At 38.0% G+C, this 14,104-nt stretch overlaps 1 protein-coding gene across 9 annotated transcripts in view; it reads right to left on the reverse strand.

Moving 5' to 3' along the window:
• LOC138158784 (MARVEL domain-containing protein 2-like) overlaps positions 1-14,104 on the reverse strand; it is a 58,016-nt gene that overhangs the window by 10,119 nt on the left and 33,793 nt on the right. For 7 of the 9 annotated variants that reach the window (XM_069085006.1, XM_069085005.1, XM_069085007.1 and 4 more), the window contains one exon: positions 12,138-12,173. Coding sequence is in view for 2 of the 9 variants with exons in the window: in XM_069085013.1 (XP_068941114.1) it covers positions 644-792; positions 12,138-12,173 (185 nt within the window). In the remaining 7 variants the exon portion in view is untranslated. Of the gene's footprint in view, positions 1-643; positions 793-12,137; positions 12,174-14,104 lie in introns of those variants that run through there. The other 2 variants (XM_069085013.1, XM_069085012.1) reach the window with 1 other exon arrangement.

The raw sequence follows: 14,104 nt of genomic DNA on the forward strand, positions 1-14,104 counted from the left end.
CAGTTCATATAAGTGTCTCCAGGTTTTTCTGACAACATCTAGCTCATCATTTCTTCTATCACAATAGTATTCCATCATGAGATAGATTTCAGCCATTCCCCAACTGATGGGCATCCCCTCAACTTCCAATTCTTTGTCACCAGAAAAGAACTGCTATTAATATTTGGGCAGAGCTACAAACTGCTCTACATAATGGTTGAATGAGTTCACAATGGGGCATTAGTGTCTCAATTTTTCCCACATCCCCTCCAACATTTATCATTCTCCTTTTCTGTCCTATTAGCCAATCTGATAGGTGTGAGACAATACCTTAGTATCATTTTAATTTGCACTTCTCCAATCAATAGTGATTTAGAGCATTTTTTCATGTGGCTATTGACAGATACGATTACTTCATCTGAAAAACTGACTTCCTGTTTTTTGATCATTTGTCAATTGGGAAATGGCTCTTATGATAATGTGACTCATTTCTCTATATATCTGAGAGACGAGGCCTTTATTAGAGCAACTTGCTTCAAAAATTTTTTTACTGTTATGAATTAAATTATGAAATAAAATTACTAATTTTATTTCCTCCCATCTTGTTCCTCTCTCCCCTTGTTCATTCTATTCTCTCAGAGAAATTTTCAGAAAATGTACTCACGCTACATAATCTGGCATCACTATGGGTTTAGGAATGTGTCCAGATGGGATGTGTCCACTAAGCAGCTCAGGCTTTATTTTTGTTGCTCTCAAGTCTTTGAAATCAGCTTCCGAGTCTCTTTGTCTCTCATCGCTGCAGGACATTTTATTCTGAAATTAAGATTATAACAAATTTTTTCTTTAAAGTAAGAGCACTTAAGGTAGAACTCATGCTCAGCAGAAAACTGCAGGAAGTGCAAGGGGCAAAAAAAGAATTATGATGCCTTATTTACTTAGCAACCAATCTTTCATTTTCATTAGAAAACAATCTTGAATATTTCTTTTTTTTTTTGAGGGGGAAGATGAGGCAATTGGGGTTAAGTGACTTGCCCAAGGTCACACAGCTAGTAAGTGTTAAGTGTTTGAGGCCACATTTGAACTCAGGTCCTCCTGACTCCAGGGCTAGTGCTGTCTAGTCACTGCGCCACCTAACTGCTCCAATCTTTAATATTTAAAATGTAGATTTGTATTAGACTTGAGATTTAGTGAGAGTCTACTATGTCAGAAACACTCCACTCCCCACAAAATAATTGTAGATGGTAGAGGTAGATGGATATCTTAAATGATTTTAAAAATTGTTTTGTATTTAAGATTTCTATCCTGCCTACCTTCGAAAGAATTTGAGGCAGTTTACAAGATTAAACATTTTTTTTAAAAGGGAAACTAAATGTTACCAGGCACTTGAGATGAAGTAATTAATTATATACCTGGATTGGAATATGTTATTTGCCACTTAAGGTCAAGTGGGATACCGAAAGAGATATGTTGGTTTATGTAACTTTCGTCATCTGAGTAAAAGAAATGTAACAATCTACTGAATGTTAAATATTTACAAATTATAAGAGACAATATACACATATATAGGTCAAAATTATGGCTGTCTCAAAATGCTGAAATATAACAGGTATATGATATGGTGTCTGTTGATGGAGTTGGGGTGGGGGGGTGAGACAACCCTTTTGCAACTAAGGTAGGCTAATGATGTTGGCTCAGAACTGGAGTTTTGAAGAGTAGAGAGGGTTAGGTTTGTTTTTTGTTTTTTTAGTAAAAGTGAGCATTTAGAAAAAGGATAAGAATGAACGAAACAATCCAAACTGACTTTGGCTGGCAGAATAATTTTGTTGTAATATAATAATAGTTAGGATTTATATAATACCTTAATATTTTCAAAATGCTTCATACAATTTCTCTCACAATAATATCTATTTTATGTCTATTTGATCTCAAAATGATATCCATCTTACAAATGAGGAAACTCAAATGAAGAGCCAGTTAAGTGTATGAGGCAGGATTTAAATTCGGGTCTTCCTGACTCCAAGTCCAACACTTTAATCAAATACACCACCTAAGGAGAAGTCTAATTAGAATAAGGAAATAAGAAGATAAAAAAAAGCAAAAGCAAAATCACAGCTGTGAAAACTATTAACTGCTGAAAAAAAAGGTTTCTATCTGAAATCAAAGGGGTCTATTAATCTCTAGAGCAAATGACTCTACTTCTACAGAGATTCTGGGTCCCTGAAAAGGAAGGCTCAAGTGTTCAAGAGTCCAGATTGAAGGGGAAGGGATGGTAGCCTGGAAAGAGAGTGATATTAGAGAGCTTCAAGAACAGGGGTTCTTAATCTAGAATTTGGTTTTAAATCTTTTGATAACTATTTCAATATAATTAGTTTCCTTTATAAAACCTGTATATTTTATTTTACTCATTTAAAAAACATTATTCACCATAGGGGCCCACGATGCAAAAAAGGCTTAAAAACCCCCTGGTCTAGAAGGCATTATAATGTTTTAAGTCTATGTCCAGTCTCAGACACTTATTAACTGTGTGACCTTGGGCAAGTCACTTAACCTCTTTGCCTTAATCCACAGGAAAATGGCATGGCAAACCATTTTAAGTATCCTTGCCAAGAGGACTTCATGGATAGTATGGTTCACAGGGTCATGAAGAACTAAACAAAACTAAATGACTGAATAACAAAAATCTGTATCAAGATAGGTGAATCACTGCAAGCTCATACGTACGACTTATCTCAAGTCTAGTTTATAACTGAAAATTCCTTCACACTGTATTAAGGATGAGGAGTAAACTTGAACTCGCCACTTGTGCTAGGAAAACAAATAGAAGAGTAGAGGATGCTACAGAAAATCAGGGGTAACTGTGATGATCTCATTTGATCCTGGGGGAGACATTTTCCCTCCCCTCCCTATCCTATAGTCTTTTAATGATAAAAGTGTATAGTTCCAAATTTTTTTTCTCTCTCCAAGCAATTTGATATAGGCTATACATAATCATATTAATTAAATATATTTCCACATTAGTCATGTTGTGAAAGAAGAAAAAGTTTATTGGAAGCCAGTGGTGAGGGGGAGAAAGAGTAGTATGATGACATTCAAAGAGCATTGGGCTTGGCTAGAATCAAAGGTACCATGTATGAGCTTGGGCTCTCCTGGGGGTCACTCTGGGTTATCCTGTAATACACATTTACCTAGTCGGAGCACTTTACTTTCTGAGGCCTCAGTTTATCTGTAAAATAAAGGAGGTGGACCAGATCATCTTTAAAGTTCCTTCCAGGGGCGGCCAGGTAGCACAGCAAGCAAGAACACTGGCCCCAGTGTCGGGATGACCTGGGGGATCGGATCGAATCCCGGGCTCAGACACTTAGCACCCACCCAGAAACACCTGGCTGTGTAACCTTGAGCAAGTTACTTAACCCCAATTGCTTAGGGGTGGCCAGGTGGCTCAGTGAGTAAGAGCACCGGCTCCAGTGTCGGGATGACCTGGATCAAATCTGGGCTCAGATACTCAGCACCACACCCAGAAATAACTGGCCGTGTAACCTTGAGCAAGTTACTTAACCCCGATTGCTTTAAAAAAAAAATTTCCTTCCAGGTCAAAATTCTATAAACTAACATATGGGAGTTACTTGGGGGAACCCCATACAGATTAATGGCTATGGTGACAGCTGTCTAAAGATTCTTGTTCCATGATTTCTTTGTATGCGTGATATGGTTATTTGCCTTAAATGTTTTAATTTAACATTAGCTCACTCACAAAGCCACCAGCTCTGCCAGTCAAGAGGTATCACCATAGACTGGATGGCTCAGGACAAAATGCCAAGCTGAGCTCTCAGACTGGCCTAGGGGAAGGTTATGAGAAGGGGAAGCATGAGGTGTGCGGTAGGCGGAAGGGAGGCTAGATGCTTTTGGATGGAAACAGTGATGGCTACAGCTTATACAGCTATGCGCCATGGAACAGAGGGAATACCATCACAAACGAGAACAGGATACTCTATAAACATAAGAGAGTGAAAGAAGCATCACTATAGTTAAAGATGAGCTTACTAGGTGGCGAGGTGGCGCAGTGACTAAAGCGCCAGCCCTGGAGTCAGGAGGACCCGAGTTCAGATCTAGACTCAGATACTTAACACCCACACAAAAAAACTAGCCGTGTAACCTTGGGCAAGTAAGTTTACTTAACCCCAACTGCCCTCCAAAAGGCAAAAAAAAGATGAGCTTATTTACAAATCTAGTTTGCTACATACAAGACACAGAGATGTTCTTCAAAAACATGTTTTTTTAAATTACTCTCTACAGTCAAAGGTATAATAATAACTCACTATTCAGTAAAGGTATTTCTGTGGGGAGCTGAGACATAGCTTTTTTTTATTTTTTATTTTTTTTGCCTTTTGGAGGGCAGTTGGGGTTAAGTAATTTGCCCAAGGTTACACGGCTAGTTTTTTTGTGTGAGTGTTAAGTGTCTGAGGCCGGAACTGAACTTGGGTTCTCCTAACTCTGAGGCCGGCGCTTTACTCACTGCACCACCTAGCCGCCCCCTAGTTTGCTTTAATCTGTGGACTCTGTAGTTTTTTTTTTAAGTACATAGCTTTTTGATGATCTAACTAGCAATACATAGATAGGGCTTGGTGAGCCTAGATGAATAGAAAGTTGATGTATGTTGACTTGTTTCTTAAATATCAATGTCTTCCCTTTGATCCAGCAATACCACCATTAGGACTGTATTTTGATTAAAACAGGAGAAAAGAACCTATTTCTATAAAAATATTTATAGCAGCTCTTTTAGTGGTTGTAAAGCATTAGAAATGGAGGGGATGTCCATCAACTGGGGTGGTGGTGGTACAAGATGATGATGGAATACTACGGTGCTGTAAGAAATGAAAAGGAGCAGGATGATTCTGGAAAACCCTCGAAAGCATTAAATGAACCAATATAAAGTGAAGCGAGCAGCACCAGGAGAACATTGTACACAGTAACAGCAGTACTGTATGTGATCAACTGAACGACTTTGCTGTTCTCAACAATACAATGATTCAAGATAATTCTAAAGGACTTATAGTGAAAAATGCCATCTACCTCCCGAGAGAGAACTGATGGTATCTGAATACAGACAGAAGCATGCTATTTTTCACGTTCTTTTTTTCTGTGTTTTTTTGTTGGTCTGTTTTCTTTCACAGGACATATATAGAAATATACTTTGCATGATTGCACATGTATAACCCATATAAAACTACTGTCTCAGGAAGGGGAAAGGAGAGGGAGAGAATCTGGAACTCAAAATTTTAATAAATGAATGTTTAAATTGTTTTTTATACGTAATTGGAAAAAAATAAAATATTTTTAAAAATCAGTGTCTTAAGGGCAGGGTCACAGTTAACAAGTTCTCATTGGGTCAGGATTGTGTGCTATTGCTTCAGCTGGTCAGTCAATAAGCATTTATTAAGTACCTGTTGGTTGCCAGGAACTGTGAATAAAAACAAAAGGCAAAAACAGTTTGTATTCTCAAGGAGCTCACATTTTAATGGAAGAGATATTATGCAAATACTTAAGCACATACAAGATACACATTATAAATGGAAAGTAATCTCAGAATATCAGCAGTGAGGACTCAAGAATCTCCAATTGGAGATATCCAAAAAAAGCAGCTGAGAAGATGTAAGACTCCAAAGAAAACAGTGATGGAGATTCAGAGTGGAGTGTCATCTACATAAACATGACAACTGAATCCATGGGATGACCTGATAAGGTCACAGAATGAGACAGTATAGAGCAGGAGCTCTTAACCTTTGTTGTGTTATAGACCTCTTAGACAGTCTGGTGAAGCCTATGGAACCCTTCTCAGAACAATGTTTTTAAATGCACGCACACACACACACACACACACAAAGCATTAAAAAGGGAGTTGATTATTTTGACATACAGTTATCAAAGTACTAAAAAAAAAAAAAGGCCATATCACTGTCCCCAGGTTAAAAACCCCTGGTGTATGAGAGAGAAAAGAGACCTGGACAGAGCCTTAGAAGAAACCCAAAGAAAGAAGGCATGATCTGCTGAAGATCCAGCAGAGGAAAGTGAAAGGGAAACAGGTAGTGCCAGGTAGGAGGAAAACCAGGAACCCATACAGCAGTATGATTAATACCCAGACAGGAGAGATTATCAGGAGAGAAGAGGGTGAGTAACAGTGTCAAAGGTGGCAGAGAGGCCAAGAACAAAGACTGTGAAAAGACCAATGGATTTGGGAATTATCTGGTAGTCTTGGAGAGAGTAGTTTCATTCGAATGATCAAGTCTGACTCCAGACTGCAGAGAGTTTAGAAGCAAGTAAGAGGAAAAGACGCAGAGGCAGCTAAGAAGTTTATCAGAGAAGGGGAAGAGAGGGGAAGGACAAGTGCTAGCAGGGATGGCTGGGTTAATTCAAGGAGGATCCACAAGCTTAAGATATATATTTTGTTAAAGGCAGGGTTGACAGTCTGTTTTGAACATCTATCTAATAGCCTAATTCGTATTTCTGTCTGGTCAGAAGGCTATGCTTCCAGATTCTGCTTAAGAAGACAGATGAGTATCTCAGAATTCTAGACCACAAAGTAGAGTTAAGCCTATAGAATTTTATGAGTAGGTATTACCAAATTCATCTGCCTTGGGTATAAAAAAAACTCTAGAATAGTCTCAATGGAAAGTCTGATTTGATGTGCTTGGCCCCCTATGATAAGTTGTTGCAAAATTTAAGCAGTTCCAAGAGCTGAACTGTTTGACTGGTGTAACACATTACTATTACTAATAATAATGAAGACAGCTAACATATAGGATATATTATTATTATTTTTATCATGTTCTCATCTGAGGTCGATGAAGTTCTGATAGAAACAGTTTGGGACAAATGCTATTATTTTTCTAGGTTTAATGTTCTCTAGAATATTAATTACTATTATTATTTAGAATCTTAAAATATATGAAAAAATTTTCTCACAACAGCTCAAGTATTCTAATCCTCATTTTACAGATGAGGAAACCAAGGCTGAGCATATTTAAGTGACTTGCTTATTATCACAAACCTACTCAATGGAAACCACTTGAACCCAAGTCTTAAACTCCAAGTCCAGTCATCAGTCCGCTGTACCATGACAAATGGTAAAGATCACTGGCCAAATACAACAATACAGTTGACAATAAGACTACCCTGACAATAATTACCCAGCACTTGACATTACTTCTTTATTCCTTTTAAAAAGATCTAATTTCTACCTGTGTGACCTTAACCCCAAGTCACTTAACACCAATTGCCTTGTCCCCTCCAAAAAAAAAAAGATCTAATTTACCAATGCCTCTTATTTTTATATCATCATGATTTCTGAGGGGAGAACACCAATTCTTAAACTTCCCTGATTCCAGACTGAACCATCTCTTGTGCAAAAGAGAAACAATTAAGCACAGCTAATACTGTGACCATGTCTAATGATGGAAACCACTTTCTGTCCTAGAAGCCTCCATGCCCAAATGTTATGAGAGAAGTATGATTTATTATCCGTTCCCTATGACATTCATTTTAAGGATGACATTTTTTACCTCACTTTATTCCCACATATTAAGCACCCCACCCCTACTCCTCTTAAAAAGCATACACAGTATAGAGAATAAATGGTATTACAAAACTTTAGGGCAATCTTTCTTCCTACTGAAATGATTGTTATTTCATAGTTTCTTTTTTTTTCCCAGATGGGGGAAGGTAGGGCAATTGGGGTTAAATGGCTTGCCCAAGGTCACACCGATAGTAAGTGTGTCAAGTGTCTGAGGCCAGATTTGAACTCAGGTCCTCCTGACTCCAGGGCTGGTGCTCTATTCACTGTGCCACCTAGCCGCCCCCTGCTCTTTATTATTATTATCAACAATAATAAACACCTAAAATTTAAAGACCTAGTTCTTAGGCAATAAAGCTGAAAAAGTTCTTAGGTGATAAATACCTGTTGGAAAATTTCTTGATCAACATAACTAATTCTCTCACATCCTTTCCATTTAAGACTGGCTCTTCAAAAATTTTTTTTAAATACATTTTTTAAATGTCATTTGTCTTTAGTCACTTCAAACCTTCCCCCTCCCCCATTCTTCCTTTGTCACAAAACAATTAAAAAACAAAACTCAATATAGAGCCATTAGCTGATAATTTATACAATATTCTCTCTCTTTTTCTGGAGGGGGGAAGGCAGGGCAATTGGGGTTAAGTGACTTGACCAAGGTCACAAGTGTTAAGTGTCTGAGGCCGGATTTGAACTCAGGTCCTCCTGACTCCAGGGCCAGTGTTCTATTCACTGCACCACCTAGCTGCCCCCACAATATTCTCTTTTAGTTGCTTCCCAGTTCTCTTCAGTGAGCTATCAACTTGACAAATTTTGAGTATGAAAGCAGGCACTAATCAGGAGTACCTAACAATCACACAATCACAATCACACACACACGTTTTAGGGAATGCTCTTTTAGGCAAGTCTGGATTTAGAGGTGGAAGGGACCTTAAAGGTCATCTTGCTCATTTCAGATGAGAAAACTGAGGTTTATCAAAGTTAAATGACTTGTCGATAGTCACACATGTGGTAAATAGCAAAGCTGGGATTCCAACGTGGATCCTCAGACTCCAAATCCACCATTCCAGGCTGCCTTGAACAGGTGTGTCATCCTGTCCATCTGTCCATCTGACTTCTTGATACGATTTTTTTAATTAAACAAAGTAATTTTTTTTTTTTTGCCTTTTTGGAGGGCACCTGGGGGGGGGGGTGTTAAGTAACTTTCCCAAGGTTACCCGGCTAGTTTTTTTTGTGTGGGTGTTAAGTGTCTGAGGCCGGAACCAAACTCAGGTCCTCCTGACTCCGGTACTGGTGCTTTACTCACTGCACCACCTAGCTTAAAGTATTTTTTTTTTTATTAAGCAATTGGGGTCAAGTAACTTGCTCAAGGTTACACGGCCAGTTATTTCTGGGTGTGGTGCTAAGTATCTGAGCCCGGATTCAATCCCCAGGTCATCCCGACACTGAGACGGGTGCTTTACTCACTGCACCACCTAGCCACCTCAAAACAAAGTATTTTTTTAAAAAATAGTTGGGAGGGTCTTAAAGATTCAGGATGTTTTGTGCAGATTATTTTCCATGACTTTTGATTTTATTTGCTTGTGTTGTCTCCCAAATAACCACAAATACATATGTTCCACTTTTCAAGTGCTCCTCATCTGCTGTTAATTAGGAAAAATCAAGTGCAAAATGTGTCCCAAGTCTAAACATACATCAGCAAGTTAAAATGCCTTCAAGTCCCCTATAGATAAGTACTATTTATGAACTCCAGACTTTGAGATATGAAGGTTTAGAAAGCACACCAAAAAAATGGACAGGATCTGAACCACAGACAGGAGGTCTGATACTCTGTTTCTTTACTTTAGCAACTCCCTCATAATACAGCCCTGTCAGCAAATACCAGAAGTGAAATACCAGAGGGGCCACATTGTGAGTGGAGACAAGCTGCTAATAGCAAAGCACTTAAATAAATAAATTCGTGTCTTGCCTAGTTGGCTTTTTTTTTTTCCTTTTAGAAGGCAGAGGAAGCAACAAGAAGAATGGCAAGAAGGAAGAGTTTGAAAATGTACAAGTAAAAAAAAAAACTTCTGGAAAAACTGATTATATAAAATAAAATATATTTATTAAGTCAAATTCTGTGCTATGCATTTTACATACATCATCTCATTTGATTCTTACAACTATCCTAGGAAGTAGGTGCTATTATTTAATTATTCCCATTTTATTGCTGAGGAAACTAAAGCTGGAAAAGGTTAAATGACTTGCCTGTAGCAGTCTTCTTGCCTCCAAGCCCAGCACTCTATATACTTTGGAATTTATAAGAATGAAGGAAAGGAAGGTCTAGTCAGTTAGGTACCCTAGACTTCAGAAAAGCAAAATTTGAGCAGTTCAGAGAAAAGATAGGTAAGATCTTTTAGTCAGAGGCTCTCAAAGGGATACAGTAAGTTCCAAAAACACAAAATTCAGATGTGATCTGAAATGGTCCTGAAGTGGGGAAAAAAGGGGCAACTAAGAAAATCCGGTAGCTCCAATGGGATCAATCTAAGGATATCAAATTTGGAAAGGAGAAGGCGATGTATGAAAGACAGAGATATAAGGTGTTGGCATGGACTGGGGAGAAAAATATTAGGAAAACTAAAGGCAATTTTATAAAATGTGCCAAGAATAACAACAAAAAAAAGGGGGGAATGGGCCCTTAAAAAAAAGTTATGTTTGGAGCACCAAGAACAAGGAAGGGATGAGTTCTCCTGTGTGAGGATGGGCAGTATAATGATGCGAGAGAAGAGAACTAATTTTCTTTTTCACTTTCCTTGATGGAAAATAGAAAGTTTCACTTCCTGAATGGGAAACAATAGGACAAGTATGGTTTTAAAGTAATGGAAGCTCAAGGCAGGTGAAAAATGTAAGAAGAAAGTACTTTCGGGGCAGCCAGGTGGCTCAGTGAGTAAGAGCGCCAGCCCCTGAGTCCGGAGACCTGAGATCGAATCCCGGGCTCAGACACTTAGCACCTGCCCAGAAACACTTGGCTGTGTAACCTTGAGCAAGTTACTTAACCCCAATTGCTTTAAAAAAAAAAAAGTACTTTTCTTTGACTCAGATCCATGACTGCACTGATGCTGGGTGAGGAAATTCTCTATACCAATACAGATCAGTAACTGTTCTCCAAGTTACAGTCTTTGAGAAGAGGTTTTTAATCCGCAGTCCATAAAGTTGTCTTAAAAAATATATTCTGATAGCTGTTTCAATAAGATTGTTCCCCTTTGCCATCCCAAGAATTTTACACATACTTTGTCCTGAGAAGGGATCCCCAGACTGTCTCCAGGAGCCTGCCAAAGGGGTCCACAACAAACAAAAGGTGAAGAAAGAAAAAGCCTTATCTCAGAACACTGACTGGAGTACCAGGACATGAGTCAGAGGCAGGGCTTGAAGCTAGGTTTTCCTGACACAGAGGCCAGGTCTCCATGCAGCACTTCCTCTCTAAAAGAGTAACTGAAATGATCTGAATGAGTCTTAAGTTTCAGGAATAGTGGGTATTCTATTTACTTGCCTTCTCAATGAATGGGGGAGAGAGAGAGAATGTGGAACTCAAAATAAATGTTGAAAAAAAATTTTTTTAATTAAAAAATAATTTCAAAAGTGAGTTTAAGTTTCTAGACCCAAATGAATCCTTTGACGATTAAAAGAACTTGCCAGAAGAAAGGAGAAACAAGTATTTATCCAAGAAAGAAGGAAAGAGGCATTTACTAGGTTCCCACTATGTGCCAGGTAGTACCCTAAGCACTTTACAAATATTATTTCATTTGCTCTAGAAGAGGTGATTACAGAAACACTATCAGTTATCTTTGAGGAATTATGAAAAATAGGAGAGTATCACAAGACTAGAGATGGCCCAGTGGCCCAGTTTTAAGAATGGGGAAAAGGTAGATTTTGGAATCTAATTCTTGGAATTCCTGGAAAAATAATAGATTATTAAACTTGTAGAAGAGGATGCAGAGATCAACAGAAACAAGAGGGCTCCATGAAAAACAGTTTCCTTTTCAGATAAGGTCTCTGGATTGTGATTGGAGGGAATGCCTTAGTCATGGTGATTTCAACAAGATTTTTGTTGAACTTGATTTCAACAAGACATCTGACAAAGTCAAATGACACTAATCTAGTCACTTTTATGACAGCAAAATTCTCTTAAACACATAAAGAATATAAGGGGCGGCTAGGTGGCGCAGTGAATAGAGCACCAGCCCTGGAGCCAGGAGGTCCTGAGTTCAAATCTGGCCTCAGACACTTAACACAAAAACCAGCTGTGTGACCTTGGGCAAGTCACTTAACCCCAAAAGCAAAAAAAAAAAAAAAGAATATAGGTAACACTTTTCTCACCTTTTAATTCCTTTAGGCCTAAACTGATTCACTTTTCAAGCATAATGAGCTGAAGTTAATTCATTTTTGCATTAAAAAAAAAAAGCTGAGAATCTATGTGACTGAAAGGATTGAAAATAAAGAAGACATTAGTAGAATCACACAGGAGAAAAGATCATAGTTTTTAAAAACAGTATATTGTCTACCCTCCTCAACTTTTGACATAAGACATGAAATAAAAGTTATTAACTATTCTTACCATTGTTCTTTTAGATGCAATACAGGGTTCACTTATCTGAAAAGAAAAGAGCAAAAATAATTTTCTAAAATAATGTGAAGACTTTCTCTAAAATATTTATTCAGGGCTTAACTTCTAATTACTTAGAGATCAATTATCTAGTTCAGTGGTGTCAAATTCAAGTAGAAAGGGATCCCCATGGCTGCATCAGTACTTTAGAAAACCACAAATTAACATAATCTATGATATACTATATTTTTATTTATTTTTGTTAATTATTTCCCAATTACATTTTAATTTGGTTGCTTATGGACTAGGAGGGGTGAGTATGGGGGCCTTGAGTCTGACACCTCTGATCTAGTTTATGGATTCTCTACTATAAATTTTAGAAGGCATTTTTATTAGGTATTTATTATAGGCTAAGTTCTGGGGACACAAATAGAAAATTGAAGATAGTCCCTATAAACAATGAGTTTACCTTCTAATGGGAAGAAACTCAAACTGGGAATGCAAGCCAGGGTCTTTGGCCTGGAAAGTCACAGATATAATGAGTAGGGTCATGGGAAAGTAGACTGATACACCCCATTCAGAAACAAGAACAGAGTGGATCTGATCATGGTTTCATAACTGGAAAAAGAGTAGCGGTCAGTAGCACTGAGGCTGTGGAGGAGATGGTGGTCTGAGCCAAGTAAATGAAGTAAAAAGTATGATGGCTGGATGTTTTCTAAAATAATGGTCAGGGAGAGGCAGTCACTAATTAGGATAGCAGGGACCCAGGGCAGAAGTTTCTGTTAGACTGTAAATTCCTCGAGCATAGGACCTGTGTCCTGAGAGGAAATTTGGAACTCAAATTTCTGAAAAATAAATATTAAAAATTGTCTTTACGTGTGTAATGGGAATGTAAATTTGAAGATCTTCCCTGCCCCTAGGCTAAAGTGCACCTGGAGCCTGGGGTGGGATGCTTGTTTTTCAGTAGATACTTTTTGATTGGCCAGTGGGTCAATAAGGTTGTTACATTCTCTGAGCCAGGAGAAGGCTATATAAGCCCTGATGTGTAGCTTTGTTTTGGGGGCTCACTTTGAGAAGTGTTCTGTGATTTGATCATATGAGACTCTGGGCTGTTGGTTGTTGAGCCCCCACCCCCTTGAAAAAACCCAGATGTTGATTTGGTATGGATGTAATGGTTGGACAGTTTGGAAAGCTGTCTACTTGATCTGTTTCTGTGTTGATAATTCTGTCTGTATATTCTGAAGTTTGGGGTGCTGACCTTTTTCCCCTGAACTAGGTAAACGATACATATTTGACTGATTAAAGTAAGCTTGTCAACCCATTTTGAGTTGCTTTCCTTTATCAAAGCAGATCCAAGAACCTGTGGTGGTAGCGACTCTGGGGACGCTTGGGGTGCTTGCCGCTACAACATGTAACTGGGGAAAAATAAAATATTAAAAAAAACAACTGTATCTTTACCTGTTTCTTCAAATCCTAAGATACTGTTCTGTACATAGTAAAGTACATTTATTAAAATGTTTACTGGAAATATGAATAAATGAACCAAGTACCTTTTTTATCTTTTGGCATTTCATAACTACTAGGGAGAAAACTGGTTTGGGCAGTAAGAGAAGTTCCCACTATATTGTTTGTCCTCTGAATCATTGTGTCTGTCTGATGTTAAAAGTGAAAATGACAGAATCAACTGATACTTAGCTGAGACTGCTAACCAAATTGACTATATGCCCTCTGAAGCTCTTTTCAGCTATAAATCTATGATCCTATTGTCTTCTTTTTGATTTCTAAAAATCAAGTAAATTCTTAGGAGGACACTGATACCCAATTTCTATCCTAAGATTTGAAAACACAACTTTCTGACTACTTTAGGAAAATACTTACTTTGAATAATTTAGCTCAGTTGGGAAGTTGGAGAGATTGACAGGAAGAGCTGAACTGAGGTTTTTTTTAGGATTGACTAGAGACTTCAATGATCATTGCTA

Source organism: Petaurus breviceps, unplaced genomic scaffold (assembly GCF_028583685.1).
Source record: "Petaurus breviceps papuanus isolate PSGF00001 unplaced genomic scaffold, PetGlider_PUasm1.0 175, whole genome shotgun sequence".
In the NCBI taxonomy this organism is placed as follows: domain Eukaryota; kingdom Metazoa; phylum Chordata; class Mammalia; order Diprotodontia; family Petauridae; genus Petaurus; species Petaurus breviceps.